Source organism: Procambarus clarkii, chromosome 83 (genome assembly GCF_040958095.1).
Source record: "Procambarus clarkii isolate CNS0578487 chromosome 83, FALCON_Pclarkii_2.0, whole genome shotgun sequence".
NCBI classification, from domain to species: Eukaryota; Metazoa; Arthropoda; class Malacostraca; order Decapoda; family Cambaridae; genus Procambarus; species Procambarus clarkii.
Window position 1 is genome coordinate 6,820,621 of NC_091232.1, and position 26,045 is coordinate 6,846,665.

The window sequence follows — 26,045 nt, forward strand, 5'->3', positions numbered from 1 at the left end:
TTTTTCAGTATACTTTGATACGTGTTTTCGTGATCGGCGCTGCATAACATGGGTTCAAATGTAGATGTAACAGAGGCCAGCTGGTTCATGAACTTGCACACAATTGGGTTGTAGGTTAAGAGGCGGGAGCCCCAGAACTGAAGACCGATCTAAGAAAGCACTGCTAGGATGTGCAGCTTGGTGCGTCCGCACCCGATTCACAAGTATTGGCAAGATACAAAATGAGAGGATCAAGTGCTACTGCAACTTTACCACCAGCCGCTGCAACTCGACCACCACCAGCCGCTGCAACTCGACCACCACCAGCCGCTGCAACTCGACCACCAGCCGCTGCAACTCGACCACCAGCTGCCGCTGCAACTCGACCACCACCAGCCGCTGCAACTCGACCACCAGCTGCCGCTGCAACTCGACCACCACCAGCCGCTGCAACTCGACCACCAGCCGCTGCAACTCGACCACCAGCTGGCGCTGCAACTCGACCACCAGCTGCCGCTGCAACTCGACCACCAGCTGCCGCTGCAACTCGACCACCAGCCGCTGCTGCAACTCGACCACCAGCCGCTGCTGCAACTCGACCACCAGCCGCTGCTGCAACTCGACCACCAGCTGCTGCTGCAACTCGACCACCAGCTGCTGCTGCAACTCGACCACCAGCTGCTGCTGCAACTCGACCACCAGCTGCTGCTGCAACTCGACCACCAGCTGCCGCTGCAACTCGACCACCAGCTGCCGCTGCAACTCGACCACCAGCTGCCGCTGCAACTCGACCACCAGCCGCCGCTGCAACTCGACCACCAGCCGCCGCTGCAACTCGACCACCAGCCGCTGCTGCAACTCGACCACCAGCCGCTGCTGCAACTCGACCACCAGCCGCTGCTGCAACTCGACCACCAGCCGCTGCTGCAACTCGACCACCAGCTGCTGCTGCAACTCGACCACCAGCTGCTGCTGCAACTCGACCACCAGCTGCTGCTGCAACTCGACCACCAGCTGCCGCTGCAACTCGACCACCAGCTGCCGCTGCAACTCGACCACCAGCTGCTGCTGCAACTCGACCACCAGCTGCTGCTGCAACTCGACCACCAGCTGCTGCTGCAACTCGACCACCAGCTGCTGCTGCAACTCGACCACCAGCCGCTGCTGCAACTCGACCACCAGCCGCTGCTGCAACTCGACCACCAGCCGCTGCTGCAACTCGACCACCAGCCGCTGCTGCAACTCGACCACCAGCCGCTGCTGCAACTCGACCACCAGCCGCTGCAACTCGTCCACCAGCCACTGCAACTCGTCCACCAGCCGCTGCAACTCGTCCACCAGCCACTGCAACTCGTCCACCAGCCGCTGCAACTCGTCCACCAGCCACTGCAACTCGACCACCAGCCGCTGCAACTCGTCCACCAGCCACTGCAACTCGTCCACCAGCCGCTGCAACTCGTCCACCAGCCACTGCAACTCGTCCACCAGCCACTGTAGGGGACGCAGGAGCTGAAGCACATCCTGCCGTCACTCACAGTCGAGTACACACACACACACATAAATAATATATATAATATGTGTCTGTACTGAACTGCAAGTGACAGCAGGATGAGCCTCACACAAACGCTATCACAAACATTCCAGTGGCATAAATTTATATAACTAAATATACCTTTCCGTACAACATTTCTTCTGATTCTTGTCGTGGCCTTTCCGAGCGCTGGGAGCGTCACGCGCTACATGCCTAAACCATTTCCTGAAAAATACCCAGTGACGCAATATAAATATACTTAAAAAAAGCGAGGGGAAAAAAAATAAGCGGAGACTTTTACGCCCAAACCTCAATTTATTTATCAGAAAACTCGCGGCAGAGAACGTCATTAATCACAAGATAAAAATATGCAGGTATTGGAGAGGCTGAAAATTTATTGCAAATTAAAAAATCTCGCAGCAGGTCAGCCCTGGGGAGGACGCGGTGGGTGGGGGTGGGTGGGGGTTGGTGGGGAGGATAGGTTGTAGGGTGAGGAGGGAGTGGGGAGATAGAAGGAAGAGGAGGAGGAGGGGAAAACCAGGATGAAGGAGAGGTGATCCACAGTATGGGACTCTTCACAGGTGGTCTCTCTTCCCTGGGACCGGATGGAGAGTGATTGTAAATACGACCACACCTGAGGGCCAGTGCGTGAAGGTGAGGACGAGTGCGTGAAGGTGAGGACGAGTGTGTGATGGTGAGGACGAGTGCGTGATGGTGAGGACGAGTGCGAGCACCAGGATCTGGGAATGCAAGGCCATACAAGAACACGAGGCCCTTGGAAAACGAAGCCCTGAGAACACGATGTCCTCATAAGACGAGGACCTGGGAATGTAAAAGCCCCAGGAAGACGAGGACCTGGGAATGTGTAGCCCCAGGAAGACGAGGACCTGGGAATGTAAAAGCCCCAGGAAGACGAGGACCTGGGAATGTGTAGCCCCCGGAAGACGAGGACCTGGGAATGTAAAAGCCCCAGGAAGACGAGGACCTGGGAATGTAAAAGCCCTAGGAAGACGAGGACCTGGGAATGTGTAGCCCCAGGAAGACGAGGACCTGGGAATGTAAAAGCCCTAGGAAGACGAAGACCTGGGAATGTGTAGCTCCAGGAAGACGAGGACCTGGGAATGTAAAAGCCCCAGGAAGACGAGGACCTGGGAATGTAAAAGCCCTAGGAAGACGAGGACCTGGGAATGTAAAAGCCCCAGGAAGACGAGGACCTGGGAATGTGTAGCCCCCGGAAGACGAGGACCTGGGAATGTAAAAGCCCCAGGAAGACGAGGACCTGGGAATGCAAAAGCCCTAGGAACACGAGGTCATATTCGAACAGAGGCCCTGGGAACAAAGAGGCCAAAGGAATAAATGGGTCTGAGAACGAGAGGTTGGAGGAACGGGAGAGCCTGTGAACGTACAGTGGGGATGCTAGACTGACACTTTAGCCTCACCGTACCTTGACCAAACGCCAGAGAACGAACCTGCATTTCATTTTGTGTTGTGGGACATTCTGTTGCTGCTACTGCTACAGCTGCTGCTCTTCCTGCTGCAGCTTCTGGTGACATTGCTGTGTCTGCATGTGGAGGTTCTACTACTACTACTTCTGGAGCTAAAGTTGATGTTTCCTATACTGCATAACATAATCCCCACATCCTTATCCTGACCCCGTTCAAGTGCTATATAGTTGTAATGGCTTAGCGCTTTCCCGTGATAATTCTCTCCCTCTCTCAACCACATTGAGCTAGGAAAATAATATTTGTCAAATATAGATGCATTTCTTAATACACGCAATACACGATTGCGTGTATTAAGTGTAAGTTTCACAGTCTCCGTGGTGTAGTGGTAAGACACTCGCCTAGCGTTCCGCGAGCGCTATGTCATGGGTTCGTATCCTGGCCGGGGAGGATTTACTGGGCGTAATTCCTAAACTGTAGCCTCTGCTTAACGCAACAGTAAAATGTGTACTTGGATGAAAAAACGATTCTTCGCGGCGGGGATCGTATTCCAGGGACCTGCCCGAAACGCTACGCGTACTAGTGGCTGTACGAGAATGTAACAACTCTTGTATATATCTCAAAAAAAAAAAAAAAAAAAAAAAAAAAAAAAAAAAAAAAAAAAAGTGCACGCAATGTAGTGACCATTGCCTGGCCCGGCACACCACCTGCAAGGTAGGCCGGCCGGTGCCCGTGAGCGCACAACAACACTCCAATGTTTATACTCTTTCCAGTTTTCTCACCTCAATTTTCCTGCTACGTCGGTCACTTTGGTATCAAATTGGCGCAAGATTTTGGCGGACATTTTAAAACAAGTTTTATAATCGGAAAATATTTATATTTTACTAATATATTTTTTTGGACAAATATTAAAAATAAGTTTTTACAAGTATTTTGGGGCATTGTGGACGACATTAACGTCCTCCCCCAAACTACGTGTATTGGTTTAAGGACCAGTAACGTAATCTCCCCAACAGCCAAAGTGAAGATTTCCCTCATTTTGCACCCGCAAGATGGCGTAAAGTTTAGGGATTCACAAATGTTATTCATCTTGTTTAGTAAGCTGTTCATTTGAGACAGTTAAACAAGTCCCAGCTGTGTCTGGGTACAAGTGACAGGATGAACAACCAAGCGGGGTTCCTCCGCTTCGGGTACAGTACAAACTGCTATGGTAGTATGTTCACACACAGGATGACTGGCGCTGCCCAATAAACTCGCCCCTCGGGGCAAAACTAAATTAAAAAATTAACTAATACAACAGCTGCTGTCACTGCTGGAAAGCTCCAGGACGAATAAACATCTTGGAAAAACAAAAAAAAACTTTCCTTTAGGCTAAAATAAAATATATATGAAACAACGAAATAAATGGAATAAATAACACGGAAGAAAATGCAGAATAGAACCAGTGAAGAGCAGAGGTGTCATGGGCACAATCAGAGAACACTGTATGAACATCAGAGGTCCGCGGTTGTTCAACGTCCTACCAGCGAGCATCAGAAATATCACAGGAACAACCGTGGACATATTCAAGAGAAAACTAGATTGTTTCCTTCAAGGAGTGCCGGACCAACCGGGCTGTGGTGGGTATGTGGGCCTGCGGGCCGCTCCAAGCAACAGCCTGGTGGACCAAACTCTCACAAGTCAAGCCTGGCCTCGGGCCGGGCTTGGGGAGTAGAAGAACTCCCGGAACCCCATCAACCAGGTAATTGAAACTCCAACAAAATCCACCCCCCCCCCCCCCGAGAGGCCAGCAGATCTCGGGATGATGCTTGTTGTATATACCCAGAAACTCCCAAGTTGTTTGGAAGAGGGTAGTTAAATATATTATCAGTTTTGTTTAGGGGAAGATCGCTCTTTTTTTGACACACAAAAACAGAAAAAGAATGAGAGAGAGAGAAAGAGAGCACGAATTATAAGGATAGATTAATCGACATCTGTATCAGAAAACAGATACAAATCTTAAAATGTTTTCTCAAAACCAGCGTTTCGGAGATAACCCATCAACAGCACTAAAAAGTGTAGCAAAATCACTCGGCATAACTTATCTAAAATTTATCAATAAACAGTTGAATGATGTGAGATTTGGGAGTTATTTACCTTTTTAAATGTTTGAACTGTCCGCTGCTCTGCGATACCACTGTGAAGCCATGAATCAACCTCTCATTCACAACGATTTCAAAGTACTAACCACTAATTGTCGTCGAATAGATCTGAACATATTAGGACTTCTTCACGTCACCAAATCGAGACCCGATTTGAACAACTTTGAGTCCTCGACTCAATTTTCATCTACTAATTTTAATCTTTTATTCAGCCATGCTCTCATCAACAAAACCCAAACACTCGTTAATCGAGCCGCTAAACCCAGTTTTTATGAGTGAAAAAGGATTACACATGACTCACAACAGATGTTCTAACATTTTTCGAATAGTGCTTCGCTGACTTCCTCAGTTCGAATCGTATATTTTCCAAATGCTTCACCCACATACTTCAAATACAGCCCCGTTCTCTAAACAAAGACCCAAAGTCCACTTCGTGCATCCGCCAAACCCCCTGTTTATGAATGAAAAGCGGTTTACACACGACTCATAACTGATGACGTACGAACATTTCCGGAACAAGTGCTTTGCTCGCGTCCTCTGCTCGAACCACAATTCAATAAATGCTTTACCCACGTACTTCAGATACAAATAATCGCCATCAAAAACTAAACACCTTACCTAACCTACTGCCTAACTATACATAGAATTTTTATGTATAATAATATTAATTTATATATTAGAACAAACCAATTTTTAATACACAGTATGTTAAAATTGATGAATGCGTCTGGGGAGGACGGCCGCTGCTTTAAACAGCCTAGTGTGAGGCCGGGTTGTAAATACAAATAATCATCAACAGAGCCTAAACACCTTACCTAACCAAACCTACGCATAACTCTACCTAGAACTTTAATATTTTAATTTATATATATATATATATATATATATATATATATATATATATATATATATATATATATATATATATATATATATATAACTATACATAGAATTTTTATGTATAATAATATTAATTTATATATTAGAACAAACCAATTTTTAATACACAGTATGTTAAAATTGTTGAATGCGTCTGGGGAGGACGGCCGCTGCTTTAAACAGCCTAGTGTGAGGCCGGGTTGTAAATACAAATAATCATCAACAGAGCCTAAACACCTTACCTAACCAAACCTACGCATAACTCTACCTAGAACTTTAATATTTTAATTTATATATATATATATATATATATATATATATATATATATATATATATATATATATATATATATATATATATATTGTCTTTTATTTCTTCTGATGAAAGTTTCTCCAGCTGCGTGCTAAAGTTGAGCGATTTTGCTTGAGGTGCCTCGTCAGTGAGACCGTTGCCACAGATCAATCACTCTCTGCGAGAAGAAGTACTTCCTCCTGCCAGTTCTGCTCCCTAACTTTCCCATCTCCAAGTTGCGGCTTCTTCTTCTGTGTCGTTTGACATCAAGTAATTGTCAGAGTTTAAGTTTCTTATCCTCTTTAGTTGTTTATGTTTATTAAAACTTATTATTATTGTTAATTATAAAAAAATATTGATGATGTAATTGGTTATTATTTCAGAGATGAGGTTTTTTAGATTTGAATTACACGAAATTCTTCGTTTGTTGTTCATTCCCTTTTCGTTATTGTCTCAAGTTTTCACATATATTCTAGAAATAATCTGTATTGAGGAGCTCTCATGGCAGCAAAGTTGTGTTGGAATAAGAATCGTTCATAGTAATGGGCATTTTTGCTTTTATTCTCGATAATCTCTTCCTGTTTTCCTCCCTCGCCCTTACTTCTTCTTTCACCGTTTCTTCTTGTCACCTTCCTCTTCACCGTCTCCATCCCTTAGATTATATATTTACACTAATAAAGGAGACAATCAGTGTTGGTAATCCCATTACGGAGTCTGATGCGGCCGACACAAGAACCTTATCGTCCCAGTGGCGTAGTGGGACGCCTAGTGTTTCGCGAGCGCTTTGGCCTGGGTTCGTATCTTGGCCAGGGAGGATTCACTGGGCGCCAATCCATAACTGTAGCCTCTGCAGGCTATGAGTCACAATAACGTGGCTAAAGTATGATGACCAGACCACACACTAGAAGGTGAAAGGACGACGACGTTTCGGTCCGTCCTGGATCATTCACAATCGATTTGAGAATGGTCCAGGACGGACCGAAACGTCGTCGTCCCTTCACCTTCTAGTGTGTGGTCTGGCCATCATACTGTAGCCTCTGTTTTCCCAACAGTAAAATCGTTCTGGTTGTTAAACGATTTGGCGGGTCGTATTCAGGGGAATATTAGGATTAAGGACTTGCCTGAAACGTTCTGTACAAAACTGCAAGAACTCTTGTATATTTAAATAAATACAAAATAAAAAATAAAATAAATACAGCACTCCCCAGGAGACTGATATTCTCATGTACAGTAACGAGATCCATCTACCTGTATGTCGATTCCATCTCGATCCTATCTAATTGGCTAATTTATACAGACCATTTGCTATAATCCAATATAGACTAATATAATCAAATCAGTAAATTCAGATAAATTGAGACATTGTGCTTATCATGCGATGGTCTCCGATGATTGCTTTATTGACTGACAATTTGCTGCGTTGTTAGTCGTTGACGCTGATGATCTGACCCATTTCGAGCCTCTTTACGACCCAGCCCATCAGGTAGAGCTGCCTTAGCTCGTAACTTGAAAATAGGCACAGTTTACGACACTGTCTCACAACCTTGTAGATTATTTTAGTCTCTCTCGAAGGAAAAAAAATGATTTCACAGTCCGTTTTCTCTTATAACTGATAATTTATATTATTCGTGCAGTCCGTCCTCTCAACTAATACGTCTCATTTTGTATGTTATGGTCCTTAACGTACAAATAACTACGTACTATACAAAAACAGCGGCTCTCAAAAATTCACGTTTCCTATACTTGGTAAATTATGTTAGGACGGTGGGGTCTTATCCCGGGATTCGAACACGGAATTTCCGATTGTGAGTCGAGAACGAACCTGACTGTACAGTTGGGTCTTTGAATCTCTATATGACCCATGGTCAGCGTCGGAATTGCTACGCTTAAATAAATAAATAATCCTCGATTATGTGATAAAGCTTGAACACACTGTTGGCCTGAGAGTAGGATCGAAGCCTTCTCGGTCCACTATTTAACACCATTCCCAGGTATAAACACCACAACAACGCTTCTTACATGTGTGTTGGGCGGGTTATTTCCCCACTGCTCTTCGTCAGGGGCAAAATATTATTTTTTTCCCCCACCACCAGACATTCGATAATTATTGCCATGGCCCTTGACGTTAATTGCCGGGTCGAGACACATCGTTTCTCTTTTAATAATGATTTACTTGGCTGTTTCTCTCGGCTCAGGGCAATACGGCGCCGTTACTGCGTTACGACTTCAACAGTCTGGGTATTTATTGCCCATTGTCACTACCTCTATTTTGCTTCACCATTAACACTACTACTAGTAACATCATCACTATTACCATCACCATCATCATTGTTACCATCACCATCCCTTTATTAATTCACCGTGACACACGCAAACAAATTAATCTCACTACATTAGAAAAATCTCAACAGCTTCTTTACTGCAGGAGACAATTACGAGCTTCTGGAGATTAATATCGTTGTGTACTCTGAGACTTGCTCGAGTGATTGTGTGCTCTGAGCCTTGCTTGAGTGATTGTGTGCTCTGAGACTTGCTTGAGTGATTGTGTGCTCTGAGCCTTGCTTGAGCGATTGTGTGCTCTGAGCCTATCTTGAGTGGGAGTACACTGTGGGTCTAACTCGAGTCGGAGTGCACTCAATGTCTGGCATTAGTGGAGGAGCACTGTGACCCAGGCTTGAATGAAGATGCACTCTGGGCCTGACGTCAGTGGTTGTGCACTCTTGACAGCATCGAGCTGTTGCTAGCAAGTGATCATGAAAGCGATATGCATATTTTGGGATTACTAAAAGGTAATTGTTATTGTCAACTGAAGGACAGAGCGTTTGGTCGAGGCTAGGCATTGAGGTCTCGGAGATAGGGGGGATGGAGTAGGGATAGAGGGGGGATGGAAAGGGGAAGTTATCGTGAAGGATAAGAGGACAGGTGAGAGGATAGACGGGAGATTCAATTTTCAGCAGGTTTTTCTTTTAATTGATTGAGTTAATCGGTGTGAGGTGGTTAGTGTGTTTGAGGCAGTTATAGTCTCCCAGTCTGTTGGTCGGTCTGTCAGTCTGTTGTTCGATCTCTAACTCTGTTGTTCAGTCTCTCGCTCTGTTGTTCAGTCTCTCACTCTGTTGTTCAGTCTCTCACTCTGTTACTCAGTCTCTCGCTCTGTTATCCAGTCTCTCGCTCTGTTGTTCAGTCTCTTACACTGTTGCTCAGTCACTCTGTTGTTCGGTCGGTCAGACAGTATGTCTCCTGTCTGTTTTCTTCTCCCTTTCATCGACCACAGAAGAATACACTCAGATTAGCATCCAGGTCTCCAGCATCAACATTTTATCTCACCTCTACACATTGCACACAACGTTGCAAGCAGTTATCTACATTTTTTAGCGTCACATAACCCATTAAAAGATTACAGTACGTACATGTCCTGCAATTGATATCGGTACAAGAATGCAAGAACTCTTGTATATATAAATACATAAATACAAAATAAATAAAATATATGTTTGCAGTAGGATTAATCGGAAGCTGTGGCGTGTCTTGAATGTCAAAGTTTAACTAATAGTGAAGAGGAACATATTGGGCTTTAGGTGTCTATTGCTTCGTCATATCTTCTATTTTCGTGTCTCAGGTTCCTTACTATCTAGGGCTCCGTGATATCTATGGCTTGCAGGTATCTGGGATTTCTAGGATTCTGTTATCTTTATCTCTTCAAGAGAACCTGAACAATTATTAATACAGATTATGTTTTAAAGATTAATTACATTTGAACTGGAATTGAACGTCTGATTGAGAGTAATAAGACAGTGACAAAATTACTTCAAAGAACAAAGACGATGTTTTTTCTGTGCCACGGATCCTCATTTCAATCTTTTTCTCTCTGTCATTTGTTATGGAGATTGTGGGGAAAATACCCAGTAAACTTGTGCCACAGAAGCACCCTAGAAAATATCTTACGCTTTGTACGCGTATAAAAGCGTGATTTTGCTTAGCCCAGCTAAAAGTATCTCCAAAGGATGTTCCATAAAATTATACTAGTTCTAATTTTCCTGAATTGCTTCAAAGGCCTGGCAAACAAACCATGTTTTCCTAGAAACACCTGAAAGAGGTGGCACACAAGTCTCAGTTTTCTTGTGTTACTTCAAAGACCCGAAACATAATTTCCATTTCTAATTATATCTTTGAGTCTTCCCCCAAAATATATGATTTAAAAGGTACCCAGAAGTATGGAAGAGCGAGTGTTTCAGTGACAAAATCTTCCGATGTAAAATTATATTATATGTGATTATTCTATAACTTGAATTAAGTGTTAGTTTGCTCAGCTATAATTGACCACGTGCATGATCCTAGAGCCACAACATTTTTTGAACAACTTTTTGAACAGTGGTTCACTGACGACTTTTGGTTGAACTACAATGCTGTAAATGCTTCACCTACATAATGCAAATACAAATAATCACTAACAGAACCTAAACGCCTAATAAATGCCTAAATATGCACAAAATGCTAATGTATAATAATAATATTAATTTATATTTGAGAAAATTCCTATTTTGAATGAACACAGAGAGAGAGAGAGAGAGAGAGAGAGAGAGAGAGAGAGAGAGAGAGAGAGAGAGAGAGAGAGAGAGAGAGAGAGAGAGAGAGAGAGAGAGAGAGAGAAAGAGAGAGAGAGAGAGACCCCACTGGCTTAACCTCTTCCCTTCTTCCTCCTCCTCATCTTCCTCCTGCTGTCATAGACAAATAAACCAGAGGACCCATGTTTTAGCTGTTATGGAGAGCCGTGAGTGTTGTTTTAAAAGTTGTTAATGGAAGAACTTTGGCATTTAGTTCAGCTGGTGCTGCCAAGCATAGCGCCTTCTTTATGTACCGAGGCATTGTGCTTGTTCTCCCGCTCCTCTTTACTTCACTTTTCGAAATTGTTATCTGAGAGGACTGGGGAGAGTTAGGTCAACGTTCCAATGAATTACGTTATGTGTTGTAAACTACGTGGAATGAAACTGTGTTTGCAGTTAGGAGGTTATCTTGAGGTTATCTTGAGATGTTTTCGGGGCTTTTTAGTGTCCTCGCGGCCCGGTCCTCGACCAGGCCTCTACCCCCAGGAAGCAGCCCGTGACAGCTGACTAACACCCAGGTAGCTATTTTACTGCTAGGTAACAGGGGGCATAGGGTGAAAGAAACTCTGCCCATTGTTTCTCGCCGGCGCCTGGGATCAAACCCAAGACCACAGGATCACAAGTCCAGTGTGCTGTCCGCTCGGCCGACCGGCTCTCTAGGATTTCACAATAACCAAATATTTATGTTATTGGCTACGAGGGTCAGGAAGTTGTGGGTGTTGATTAAAATGTTGTGGATGGCGTTGATTACAATCGTTAGGTAGTTGTGGTTGCTGGTGTTGATGCCCAAAGGGCTGCATTTATCCTCCAGTAATCATTAGGTACCGGAGCTGTTTACGCTTGCTACAGACGGTGTAGTAATTCCCCTCAGCCGTGATTGCTGTTGAAATCACCAAAACACTAACCTCATGCTGGTTGTATGTTAGTATTCACCGACTAATACACTTAACCAACATCTAAAATTATCTTTAAAGGCTCATAAAGAATTTTGTGTATTATAATTTTGCCCCCCGAGGGCTGGTTCATTTTGCACCGTCACTCATCCTGTGAGTAAACATATCGACACAGTGCCAGTATTAGAGCACCGTCACTCATCCTGTGAGTGAAAATACCTCAATAGCAGCACTTACAACATCCCCCAAAACGAGAAAAACACCCTGGAATGTTGACACTAAATGCACTCTGAAAATACAGTATCTGTAATGGTTCCTGTATCGAATTTATAAAGTCGATTTAGTAAGTTTTGTAAATTTATCAAAAGAGGTATCGCAAAGCCCATAATTATGACGTATATAGTTTCATTTTAATTCTAAAGTTGGCATGCTAATTTCACCAGTAAACTGCAGATAATGTTGATTTAAACACTCTTGCACTGGCAATATCTCAAGCTATTTGCTAAAAATATCTATAAGACACACGTAATGATTTAATTTCGATCAATTTATCAATGGTGCAATGTATTCACAGTTAGCATGTTAATTTGGTCAAAACAACACTGTTACAACACACAGTTAACATATTAACTTGACTAACACACCCCTTAATTTAATATATAATTAACATATTAATTTAATCAACACTAATTCAACATAATTAATGTGTTTAATTCATTACAACTTCAAAAGCTGCACAAAACGTTAGCACACTAATTATATTACATCTCAGATGTTACCCAAAGATAATATATTCAGACTTCGATAAGTCTGAATATGTCTGACGACTTAGTATGAAGATTAAGATAATATATCTCAGTCTTCAAAGATAATATATTGTTTTCAATTCCGGAACACAATGAAATTGAAATAAATGTTCTCACAACACTCTTAACTCAGAGACGTAAAAAAAAGAACTGTCAGCAGAATTTCCTTTTGATTTCGTTTTTAACTTCGAAAACTTGAGCTACCAAGACACTCTCTCTCTCTCTCTCTCTCTCTCTCTCTCTCTCTCTCTCTCTCTCTCTCTCTCTCTCTCTCTCTCTCTCTCTCTCTCTCTCTCTCCTAGTTTCATTTAATTCTTCCGTCACTCTTCCTCTCCATCTTACTTCACTCTTCCTCTCCCTTTTCCAGGGGTTCCTAACTTCTTTAAGAACACTCTAACTCTCGTTTGCTTTCAAGGGAGAGTGCTCACCGTCGATGCAGTTTCTCTGAAACTTAATTTTTACTTTCCATTATCTTTGCCTCGCGTAATGTCCATTTTCTTACTCTAACTTTCTCCGCTTTTCTTTGATCCTCTGCGTGAATATAAGCTTCTGTTACGGTTGATGTTATTATTGTCATTTATAATGTTGCTTTGATAATTAATAATATTAATTTAATTTGTAATATGATTTAAATGAAAAAATATAATGTATTATGTATTATTATAATATAAGTATAATTTTGTAAACAATATTTTATACATTTACTTTAAGGGATATCGAGCGGTGCCAAAGTCTGTGTGTTTCTCTCTCTCTCTCAGGGGGTGGGGGAAAGGTGCCGACCCCGACCTACTTATAACATTCCCCTACCACCCACCAGTCACCCTGCAAGGTTGGGTGAAGCTAGCCTCAAGTCAGCTAGCCTCAGGACCTACAGTCCTGAACCAAAAACAAATATTCTCTTTCACAGATCGAAATGTATTTGCCTACTCCATAAATTAGCCTAAACATTAAGATATATATTTTTATCTACGGCACAAGGCTATACACACACTGAGAGTACCCAGCTTCTTTGTGAATATACACTGATTGTTTGTTTTAGTCCTGGACTAAAGTATGTTTATTGGTTGGTCAATAAGCTATTGTAGAGGCCCTACTAACACTCTAGAGGTTATCAGCCTTCATGTGCACCAGTAATCCAATGTTATCTACCCAACCACCCACACCACACGCGGTTATATTATCTCCACTATCTTTGAGTTCTTCCTGTCTAACGACCCTAGATGATGGCCCTCTTTCAACTCTCCATGAAACGAGGCAATTCAACTTTCTCCGAAGAAAACCAAGTTTTCTTATTTAAAATCGCTGCCACCACAGAATATAAAGGCATTTAATGCGTTAACAAAATTAAATTGCATACTGAGTTTTTTTTAGGTTAATATTGCGTTAGAATAGAAGCTTATGCCTTTCTTGCATCCTGAGGGAAGACTAGGGAAATGCCCTCCAAATCCAGAGCAGTTTTTCTAACGTTGTTTTTCGAAAATTTGTCATACTAAGAGATTTGCATATAGATGGGGGTTTGACCCAGAGAATGACTAAAACACACACACACACACACACACACACACACACACACACACACACACACACACACACACACACACACACACACACACACACACACAGACACACACACACACACACACAGTGGGGGCCTGACGGCTGAGTAGACAGCGCTCGGGATTCGTAATTCTAGGGTCCCGGGATCGATCCCCGGCGATGGCGGAAACGAATGGGCAGTTTTTGTCACCCTGATGCTCTGTTCATCTAACACTAAATAGGTGCCTGGGAGTTAGACAACTGCTACGGGCTGTTTCCTGTGTGTGTGTGTGTGTGTGTGTGTGTGTGTGTGTGTGTGTGTGTGTGTGTGTGTGTGAAAACCAGTTGATTGAGTTACAGTTGAGAGGCGGGCTCAAAGAGCCAGAGCTCAATCCCCGCAAGCACAACTAGATGAATACATTCCAGGGATGGTCTGAAAGATTGCGTTTATGACAAAAGGGATAGTGGAAAGACCCGATCCCAAGTACAGTACAAAGGGGGGAGGTATTTTAACACATCAACAATGAGAAAGACCCGGGAGTATACTTGACCCAGATGTCAGAGGTGCACATTTGTAGATTAAAGATCGGCAGCATATGCAAATCCGGCCAGCGTCCGGATGGCCATTTCTCTCCACTCTAACTTACTTCATTTATGCTGATCACAATTTCCTGTTCGATAACCATGACTTCATCCGGTTTAAGGGGACCCTTCCGTTACCAAACGCCTCTACTAGCCTTGTTCCACAAGGGCAGAAGTGGATATAATTGTCCCACACAATTTCTTGTGTGGGACACTGTATCAAAATCCATTCTAACATCTAGGTGTAAAACATCTTCAATTCAACCATTGTCCACCGTTGAAAATATAATTGAGATAAAAAGGATATCAAATTCGTCAAACGTAATCATTATTTTATAATGCCGGGTAATTAATAATTTTAAATTGCATATTTAGAGACGATGCAATTGCGATTATCACTTCAAGTTATTTTCTTGCATTAGACGTTCATCTTATGGAACGAGGACGGACTACTTCCTCATTACAATTGACTTTAGAATGGTCCAGGACGGACTGAAACGTCGTCGTCCCTTCACCTTCTAGTGTGTGGTCTGGTCAACTTATGGAACGAGTGTTAGATGCTAACGATTCATCTCCCGTGTAACAAATTGGGAATATATTCACCGGTCTTCATAATCCAGTAAAGGTATCTAACTTACTGAATAACTACAAATTACTGAATGTGTTGTTACTGAATTCAGTATTCAGTAACAACAAATTACTGAATACGCGTTACACGGGTTAAGCTGGCAAATACGTCGTCGAAATCTATGGTTCGTTTTTGACTGTTTTCAAGTTTACTTTTGAACTATTCCTATAGTAATTATTTGTTTACTTAATTATTGGTCTACTTCGAAAACCTGTCCATCTTTCTTCGATCATGGCAGACTAGTCTGAATGTATTACACAGTTTACCGTACACAGTTTACCGTACACAGTTTGCCGTACACAGTTTACTGTACACAGTTTACCAGCTCGGAAACACTGCGGAGTCGTTATCGACCGGATGTTATTATTGGTAAAGACAACCTCACAGGTTTCACAGCTCAGAAACTGTTTAATAAATGCAAACCAAGCCACCATAACTGGCAGACAGATGCACAGGTTTCGTCAGAGAACACTTCAGTTCTTGGTGCATCATGACCCCAGGTTAGTTCTCTTTCAGCGTTCAGCGACACCTGCGAAACCCCTGCATCTCCTGTCCACCTTGCCACACTCGACGTCGCAAATGACGTCCCATTTGGGACGACGCGGTCCATTTGGGACCACTTCCCCCCACCAGGTGGAAGACGCTTGTGTGTCTTGAGTCTTAACTACTGGCGATCTTGAAAGGTTGTGCTGGTTGAAATTCTTGAACGATCATTCACTTTGTTCGTCTAACATTGTTCTTTCTCTCTGTACTTCTCCATTATCATCGTTCCATATCCACCTCATTTTGTTTCAGGTTAATTAGAAACAATTTTATCTTTGCTAGGGCATGGCTGCTTCATTTACGTGAGATTAAGATGTAATTGAATAAATAATTTATTCATGGAGAGTTGATTTGATTCCAGAAACACTTATATGTATGAAGTCCACTGTTTGTATCAATGGGTGTTGACTACACAAAAGTCCAGCTGAAAGAATTGTGAGGTTAACAACCCATCGTCGCTCAAGGAAGAGGGTCGACTTAATATTGACAACTTATAGAAGCTACATCCAAAGATTCATCGCCTCTGAAGGGCAGAGAGGATATAGGCATACCAAGAGCAAGCCATTAATAACATTATATACGAATAATGTCTCCTCCTCCCTCTCTCTCTCTCTTAGGGGGCTCTAAGGTACGTTTCTTATTCCCTTTTAGGGATATGAAGGATTCTTTGTCAAGGTTCTAAATAGCTGCTGTGTCTGTATGTAGGTTTTAACTATTCGTGCTTGCAGGATTGTTAGCTCTTGTGCCCCTCCTTCATAGCAGTAGATTGTCTAAACTGTTGATTTTTAATATATCTATTACATATATTTTTCTTTAACACACACACACACACACACACACACACACACACACACACACACACACACACACACACACACACACACACACACACACACACACACACACATCCCCAGGATGCAGTCAGGAGAAATAAACTGCCCATTTCTTCCTTTCCCTGCAGGGAATCGAACCTGGGCCCCTTTTGACAACGATTCCCAAGCGCTGTCCGGTCGGCCGCGAGGATCTATGTGTGCGTGTGTGAGCGAATGCTTGCCTGTATGCATTCATCTGTCACAGTTTGAGTGCCTGTCTAAATCTGTCTGCGTCAGCATGTTTGAATCTCAATTTGTATGATTTCTTTCTATTTCAGTATGTTATAGTTTGTCTGTCAAAATCTGTCACCGTTTATCTGAATCTGTCAAAGTTTATCTGTCTCTCTCTGCTATAGTCTATCTCTGTCAGTCTGTTTATCTCTGCCACAATCTGTCTTTGCCAGAGTCTATCTCTCTCACAGTCTGTCTATCTCGGAAACTGTCTGTCTTTCCCCACAGTCTATCTATCAGTGGCACAGTCTGTCTAACTCTGCTACAGTCTACCTCTGCCACAGTCTATCTATCTATCTCTGCCATAGTCTGACGTTCTCTGACACAGTTTGTCTGTCTGTGGCACGCAGTCCGTCTGTCTGTCTATCTACGGCTTCCCAATCTCCGTCTGTCCCAGAGCCGTTGTCAATTCTTCGCTATCACAATAACTGATGGAACTCCTGGATTGAATTTTCTCTATATTTCCGCTCCCTTTCAATTCTGATTTTTGCTGTGCATTTGGACAAATATTCTCACGACACGCCGCTGTAAAGACTGCGCTGCGCACTTTTTTTTTGTTTGGTTTCTTTTTACTTGTATGAAATCTTCTAAAGTGTATTGATCTGCTCGGTGAGTTTGTCTGCCAGTTTGACTGTTTACTTGTTTGAGTGTTGACCTGTTTGTCTGATTGTTTACTTGCATATTCGTTTTTCTGTGTATCCGAATGATTGATTGATTGTCTGTCTTCTAGTGAGCTTGTCGTAATCTAGCTTCAGATTTCTTAAGTTTCCCCCCTTTAATAGTCTCAATAAACTCTGTAATGATCATGGACGTAACAGGGGTCAACTTTGTGGGGTCAAAGTCACGGTAATGACGCTTGTGAGGCTCTTCCTCGTCCTCCCTCCATCCCTGTCTCCTCTCCTGTCTCTCCTCTTTTTCCTGTCAAACTTGTCCGTCTGTTGCTCAGTGTGTCACTTCTTGTTTCCCTCCCGGGAACCTCTAAGTCATGTTTCTCACACACACACACACACACACACACACACACACACACACACACACACACACACACACACACACACACACACACACACACACACACACCTTCACTTCCTAGAGATAATAACCCAACTGTCTGAGAACAAAGAGTTTAATATCAGACAAGCAAGAGGACTGAGCTTCAAGCATGCCAGGGTATAGTGAAGAACAGAGAACTGGAACAGACGAGATAACAGAATAAATAGACTGTGGAACAGCTTGCCTGCCGAAACCGTTCAAGCAATAATTGCGAATTATCTTTAAAATAAAAGTGATAAACTCATCTGACAAAATAAGGGGTCCGTCCCTAAGGGGTCCATACAGGAAGTTGTGGGGTTTCTGTGTTCCAGCCGGACAATGGATGAGTTGTTTTGTCCTCGGCCAGGCCAGGAGATGTGTTGCTCAAGTCTTCGACTATAATGGTAGACGTTATTCTGACTTCGACCAGACCGGGAGATCTGTTGTCCTGTATTTCAGTACAGCGATAGACGCTGTCTTGTCCTCGACCAGGCCGGTGGATGTGTTGTCCTATCCTCGACCGGGCGGATGGATATGTTATTCTGCCCTAAACCAAACCTGTAGAAGTTCTGTTCTACCATCGACCAGTTTGATAGTCATCTTGACAGTTCAGTGAACACAAGTGAATTCCAATCAATAATATGAAATCTGCTTACCATTTGGTGTCAAAATTACCAGCAATCACTTCCACACAAAGTCATGTTTGTGTTTAGCATATTGAGACCTGGTGCAGGGCGCGGTAACTGAACCTCAACTGGGCCTTGGTGTAAGTTCAATGACGAAATGGAGTCATTGGAATCGCGATTAGTTTGTTTTTAATCCTATGTAACTTTTTTGAATAAAAGACTAGGGGTATCTGAGTCTGGTACCAGTGTAACTTATGCATTAGTGGCAGAGGAGTTGTGCTAGTGTTGTTTAGAAAGAAATATTTGAGCTTTATGAACTCCGACGGTCCTAAAAAATTGTGGTGTTAGTGTACACACAAACAACATTGATCGAGTCAAGTCCGAGAGAGAGAAAGAATTATCAGGGGGAACGCGCCAAGCAATTACGACTATATAGCACTTGGAGAGAGCTAAGGATTTGGGATAGGACGAATGATAAAGAAGTTTTACACTAAGCTTCCCGAGGAGGTATATAGTACAGAAGTGTGATTATCAGCGGTGCCCTTCAAATCTACACCTTCTGTTGGACCTTCACTTTGCTAATGTTCTCCGAATATTGGTTGCCGTTGGCGGTAGAACACTATAATGACATTAGGATAGGGACAATATGAAGGAAGTCAGTTCCCCCTCACTGCTCTAGAAATGACTGCGTATTCATGGATATATTTACTGATGTGGAGGCCTCTTCTGGTCTGACTTCTCATTGAAGCTCACTTCTCTATTTCTCCCTTCCTACCTATCTCACTTCTGTCTTTTGTTCTCATTCCTACCTTCTTTCTTTCTTTCCCCACCTCACTTCTCTCTCTCTCTCTCTCTCTCTCCACCTCACTACATCGACCGCGTGAGAAACGTTGTTTGCTCTACTCTCGCTGCTCAATGTTTTCTCCCGAGGCTGTGAATGAGTTCCTTCTGCGTCTCACTCACTCACTCACTCACTCACTCACTCACTCACTCACTCACTCACTCACTCACTCACTCACTCACTCACACTCCTCCAGTTACAATCAATAAGGGCAATAATTTACTGTCTTAAACTTCTTTCTAAATCAATCCAAATCTAGAAGTTGAATGTTACAAGGTTTTCTGTAATTATTATATCTCTCTCTCTCTCTTAAGACGAGCAAAAACACCAGCAAAACATCCTGATCAACATCAAGAAATGTCTTGAACACTTCCTCCATGTATAATTTAGTCTACTAAGGTCAGCATTTTCCATAGCTAACAACCATTTAAATTGAGATATTGGCTGTTAAAATATTTTACATTCGACCAGATGTTAAGATGACGAAACACAAGGGCCCACCGTCCCATCCCAAATCCTTATCCTGACCCCCCTTCCCAGTGCTATATAGTCGTAATGGCTTGGCGCTTCTCCCAACAGTTCCCTTCCCTTTTGACTTTCAGGACTATGATAGCATCAACAAAACTTTACAAGCGAGCCCTTTGAGTATATAATATACTTTGACTTAGACGCTTTTGAAACATTTCGCTGGAATCTATAGAAATTAGTAATTTTTAGTTCCATATCTGTAAAACAATAACAATAGTAACAAAAGATTTTTGTTTAACTAAGACAATGGTTCCTTATGTCTGTAAATTGAGGTACTTAGTGAAACTGCAAGCAAGAGCTGTTATCCTACCTCAGATCATCTGAAGCTTGCCCCTAGAGACTCGTTTATTTCATGAGATTATTATTTGAATCTAACTATCTTTAACTCTCTTAATAAGAAACATAATTTAACTATCATATAAGGAACAGGTACCTAGTGAAACTGCAAACCAAGAGCTGTTATCCTACCTCAGCTCATCTGAAACCTGTTCCTAGAGGCTCATTTATTTTATTTGAGTCATTAGGAAGAAACCTTATTTTAATATAAGTAGCAATCATATAAATAACAGGATGAGCCCCATAGCCAACTGTGTGCCAGAGCCTTCATGTGATCAGGTGACCTGATCTCCCGTGTATCAAGCTGTTGAGCGAACACGTTCCAGATGAGAGTCAGCCTAGGAATGAATGATCGCTGATGGAGTGATATTCTTAAAAAAAGGCACTTCCAGTATGTAATTGATAACGGCTGAGAGCCTTGAGTTGGAGAATAACAACTACTAGTTGTCCACAAAGTTGGGGCAGGTCCGGAACTTTAAGAACTATGTGTCACATTTGTTTGTATTGAATGAGTTATATTCTTTCACATATTCTATATTTTACATAGAATATTTGATTGAAACTAATAAAACTACAACATAGAAAAAAATAGCATAGAAAGAACAAAACATTTCGTGCTTCCTATGCGACAAACAGCTTAACTTGTTCTAAACTGAACTATGAATTCCAAACACCGACTAATATAACCCACACAATCAACACTAGTGCTAAGAAATTCAACCCAGTTAACCGCATGCAACACAGTATCGACTCCCCAGCGATGAGAGTGCAACACAGGTACAACGCGTATCCGGACCTTGGTTCGAATCCCCCTGACTGCAACCTTTTTCACGGGGCCAAAAGCTTGCCGCAGGAGTTCCAATTTCCCTAAACACATTTGCTCGTTGATTCTGTAAACACAAGGTTGAATGTTTGGGGAGAGTGAGGGGAGAGGAGAGGGAGAGGGGTTGACAGCCAGAGACAGAGGGGATGGATGATAGGGAAGAGGGAAATATAGAGAAGAGAGAAGGGAAAGGAAGGGAGAGAGAGAGCAAGGGAAAAGGGTGAAGAAGAGGAATTGTCAGAGAAAGAGATGTGGATGGGGAGGAGAGAGAAAATAGTGGAGAAGAGTGATTAATGGGGGAGTGGGAAGGGAGAGAGTGGAGAGGGGGAGAGAGAGGAAAGAGGGAAGGGAAAGATTGGGGAGGTAAGAGTGGGGAGAGAAGATTGGGGAGGCTAGATTGGGGGGGGTAAGACTGGGGAGGAGAGAGTGGGAATGAAAGAGCGAGGGAGGGAAAAGTAGACAAGGAAACAGAGAAATTGAGAGGGAAAGGGAAAAAAAGAAGAGTTTGAATGGGAGAAAGAAAGGGAAATACAATGGAAAGGACAGTGTTGGGCTGACTGGGGAAGCCATATCCATTTTCATTTCATTTGTGGAACGTGTGAAGTGTTTCAGACACGAGCATTCCGTTTTCCGCTGTTTTTTTTGGAAATACTGATGCAGTTGTGCTGTTATCTGAATGTTCCAAAAATCGGAGAGACGATAAGACATTCCTCTGGCTTTCAAACGTTCTACTACTAAATCTAAACTATTGATAACGGTTCCAATGCAATTAGACATGGTCATCCCTTTCACAATAGCAACGAGATCATTCGTGTGGTGTATGAATCCAATTAGGAGAGGTTTGTGACATCAAAACTACAAGAGGAACTCTCGTGGGGTGAGATGACTCTTAGTTGGTATCCTATTCTTTAGTTGGAAGAGAGTCGGAAGAACTGAACGCATTCGTTCTTCCTTTCATGGAGAGGGCCAGTCCCACTTGTAGGGATGCGGTGGGGAGCTGGTGGTGTGGGAGGGAGTGGTGAATAGGCGGGGTGGTGTGGTGGGAGGGGTGGTGTGGTGGGAGGGGTGCTGAGGGATGGATATTGTGTATGGGGGAAAGGTTGACTATCACTACATTTGTATCATATGTTTATGTGATATCTGTGTCCTGCTGAGGCAGACAGGAGGTTTGTAAGAACCATTCTGTCCTCACGATTATTAGTCAGCAATACCGATGCTGTCGACTATAGTTTCATAACTGTTGTGGCTCAGTGAAATTCACAACCACGTAATATAGTCCCTACCATGCACAAGTTAGCACCGGCTTCGCAAACTTAGATAACCTGCCTCGGTTCGAACTCCTCTGGTTAGGCAACACCACATTAAATTTGACGCGGAGGATCCCCACCTGATAATGGAAGGGATGAGGAACGAGGGATAGTGAAGGACCGAGGAAGAGGGATGAGGGAGAGTAAGGAAAGTGAAGTATCGGGCCGTCCGTTAAAACATCCATGAATGGGCATCTTCCTACAGCATTTCCGTGTCCGTAACGGAGGAGGTGGACGGCTGAGAGTGAAGGTCAGGCAAGGTCAGAGTCAGGCCCCCTGCGAGAACCTGTCCTGCCCGGCTCTCGGGTAATGACGGAAGCTCGTCAAAGAGAGGTGCGCGTGGAGGGTTCAGACCAACCCTTCAGTGCTGACCTGGGTGGGATTGCGGCCATTCCCTCCCTCATCTCCGGGCCCTCACCTGTTGATAGTGCCTCTCTCTGCGTCTTCACCTCTTCGTCCATCTTCCTTCCGTGTCTACACCTGCTCCCTTTACAAAATATGCTGCTCATGCCTCCAGTTTCTGCTCGTAATACCTCGACTTAAGGCCTCCCTCACCAACACATAAGGTAACGTTTTCTGTTCTCTCTTCGCTCTCAGGCGAGCTCGTCACCCTTCACTACCACACATAAATACCCTCGTCGTTCACATACCTCCATCATTGTCATTCGACATTCCATTCCTCCACCTTCCGTTCCACCAGCGAGACGGAATTCTGCTCCGTACTTCATTTGTCTCCCTTGAGTCAGAGACCAGAACCTTTCTTCAAAAACACTTTTCTCCTTGTGCATCAAAGTTCTTCTTCTATCGTTTCACGTCGCTATATTCCACCTCAGCATCAACAACCTTCATTTCCTGTATTCCATATTTTTCCTCTCCTTTCTCGACATCTGCCTAACTTCATTCCCCGTTCAGCATTTACTCCTGCCACTCTCTACCTTCCTCTTGCCCCGCCTGACACGGGCGTAACGAGGCCCTTGGGAGCCTCCGTGCCCGGGTCCTGACGGCCTCCCGCCTGCATACATCAACACCAAGTTCCATTATTGATATAGCACAAAGTCGACGGCATAATATGGCTCACAGGCAGGACGTGGGCATAATGGGAAGGTCCTGGGGGTAAGCTGCCAGCTTTAAGACGTCAGAATACTTCTTATTTGTAGCTAAGACTTGGTAAACACGTCACGTGGTGTTCAGGAATATATACAGATAATAATATTAATAATAATAATAATAATAATAATATTATTATTATTATATACACGAAAGACTCTATTAATGTAAACGCTTTAGCACAATTCATAGCGGTTACCTTTCTCTCTTATACTTAGCAAGTCAGTGCGATAATAAAGATTTTTATTTTTTGTTACTATCGCTTTGTGTTAACGGTGTTAACGGTGTTAAGCCTGTGTTAACCGCTGATGTTATGGACGTCCTAATACACCGATGTTGAGTGTTCGAGTGTTGCGTGTATTGGGTGTTGAGTGTTCGAGTGTTGCGTGTATTGGGTGTTGAGTGTTCGGGTGTTACGTGTATAGGGTGTCGAGTGTTCGGGTGTTGTGTGTATAGGGTGTTGAGTGTTCGGGTGTTACGTGTATAGGGTGTTGAGTGTTCGAGTGTTGCGTGTATTGGGTGTTGAGTGTTCGGGTGTTACGTGTATAGGGTGTCGAGTGTTCGGGTGTTGTGTGTATAGGGTGTTGAGTGTTCGGGTGTTACGTGTATAGGGTGTTGAGTGTTCGAGTGTTGCGTGTATTGGGTGTTGAGTGTTCGGGTGTTACGTGTATAGGGTGTTGAGTGTTCGGGTGTTGTGTGTATAGGGTGTTGAGTGTTCGGGTGTTGCGTGTATTGAGTGTTGATGTGTTGCGTGTACGTACAAAGTGTTATGAATCCCTACATCGCGTCATGTGTCATTTTAGGGTGGCGAATGGTAATGTCGGGGTGTTCCATGCTTTAATGGGGGTGTAGCGTCTCCCTATAATGTGTTAATTATCATTATATAATGTCGCTTTCATTACAGAGTTTTGGACGATGGATATGATTGCCCGTATATCATTCCGATTCGGCTAAAATATAAAAAAAATGTTTCTCTACATTCATTTAAACTGTTGTTGTGTGTAAACTGTGCAGTTGGCATGCGACACATTGATACGCCTTCAGTAAAACTTTAATAATAGATGCAAATCCATCTCTTAATATTAATTTTTCATCCGGTTTAATATCTATTTATCGCGTATTTTATGTAAATTCCGGCCGAGTACATGACCCATTATTTACGGCTCTAAATCCGTGATAAAAAGATTGAAATAGTTGATCCCCAAAAACTCGATTTCACTTTTGTTTATTTTTTAATGTTTTTTCACTGTTATTTGTGAGCGAGTATCGTGTCGCTGGACGGCGGGTTCGTGACCCAGCGCTGCTGTCTGACACAAACGTGTTCATTAAGGATTCACCAGCTGCCATTACCTTAAACAAAGAGAGGAATATGTAGACCCTTCCGCTGTCCAAACGTAGGACGGACGGCCCCAAACACTGTATGGTTATGGGACGACTGACACCACGATGGGTGACTCCAGCACTATTTACTGATATGGAACACTGTGAAGCTGCTGACGTTGGGGTTCTGGTAATATGAATATTTGCATTTTACGGAAATAAACGTGAAATTACAGAGGTAAATATTTTAGAACATTAAAGAGCAAATTTGCTATAAATTCTCATTATAACTCACGAGAAATGAGAGCTGAGGATATAACGTTGTGAAGCAGATACGCGGATAAGTTTATATATCCTTCTCTTTCTTCCTTTCTCTCTCTTTCGATTTCTTTTAATTTGTTTTGATGATTATTTAACAGAGTCGAGAGCTGTTCAACAAAGAATATTATCTGTGAATAACTATTTTTGAGCGATGCTGATGCCTTTTGTACAATTTCTCTGCCAATAATTTCTTTTGTCTTTTGTTCTTTTCTCCTATTATCTAAAATTCCCGAAATTAGTTCCGAAATCATGGAAAAAATGTAAATTGCTTTTCCATGAATATCCTTAATAAGTCTTTAATATTGTAGTGCAGATACTTAATGAGTCCTCATCATGAGGATCTTTAGTGAGTCCTCATCATGGTCATGAGGTTCTCTCATTAAACTGTCAATAGTTAAGAGGAAGGTCGATCGTGTAAGTACCGTGAGGGCACAGTAGAAAGAACGACCATCAGATCACTGATAAAGCATGAACGATTTATTATTTCCAACGTAAGATGTGCTACACTCCAACCAACGTGCTACGGTGATGTGCTACACCCCAACCAACGTGTACGGTGATGTGCTACACCCCAACCAACGTGTTACGGTGAGTTGCTATACTCCAACCAACGTGCTACGGTGATGTGCTATACTTCAACCAACGTGCTACGGTGAGGTGCTATACTCCAACCAACGTGTTACGGTGAGGTGCTATACTCCAACCAACGTGCTACGGTGATGTGCTACACTTCACCCAACGTGTTACGGTGATGTGCTACACTTCACCCAACGTGCTACGGTGATGTGCTACAATCCAACCAACGTGCTACGGTGATGTGCTACACACACAACGTTTCAAATGTTCAG

General features: G+C 43.1%; 1 protein-coding gene across 1 annotated transcript; it reads right to left on the reverse strand.

Moving 5' to 3' along the window:
• Nucleotides 1-237: 237 nt before the first annotated feature.
• LOC138358352 (zinc finger protein 853-like) lies at nucleotides 238-3,063 on the reverse strand. Its single transcript, XM_069316189.1, has 2 exons — nucleotides 2,980-3,063; nucleotides 238-1,470 (listed from the first exon to the last, which is right to left on the reverse strand). Exons 1-2 carry the CDS (start codon nucleotides 3,061-3,063, stop codon nucleotides 238-240), a joined length of 1,317 nt encoding a protein of 438 aa, XP_069172290.1.
• Nucleotides 3,064-26,045: the final 22,982 nt, after the last annotated feature.

Excerpts from the sequence above, each read along its gene's own strand:
- LOC138358352 (XM_069316189.1), bottom strand. The coding sequence starts at position 3,063 with ATGTCACCAGAAGCTGCAGCAGGAAGAGCAGCAGCTGTAGCAGTAGCA. Across the intron at positions 1,471-2,979 it reads CAACACAAAATGAAATGCAG|TGGCTGGTGGACGAGTTGCA; the intron begins GTTCGTTCTCTG and ends CGTCCCCTACAG.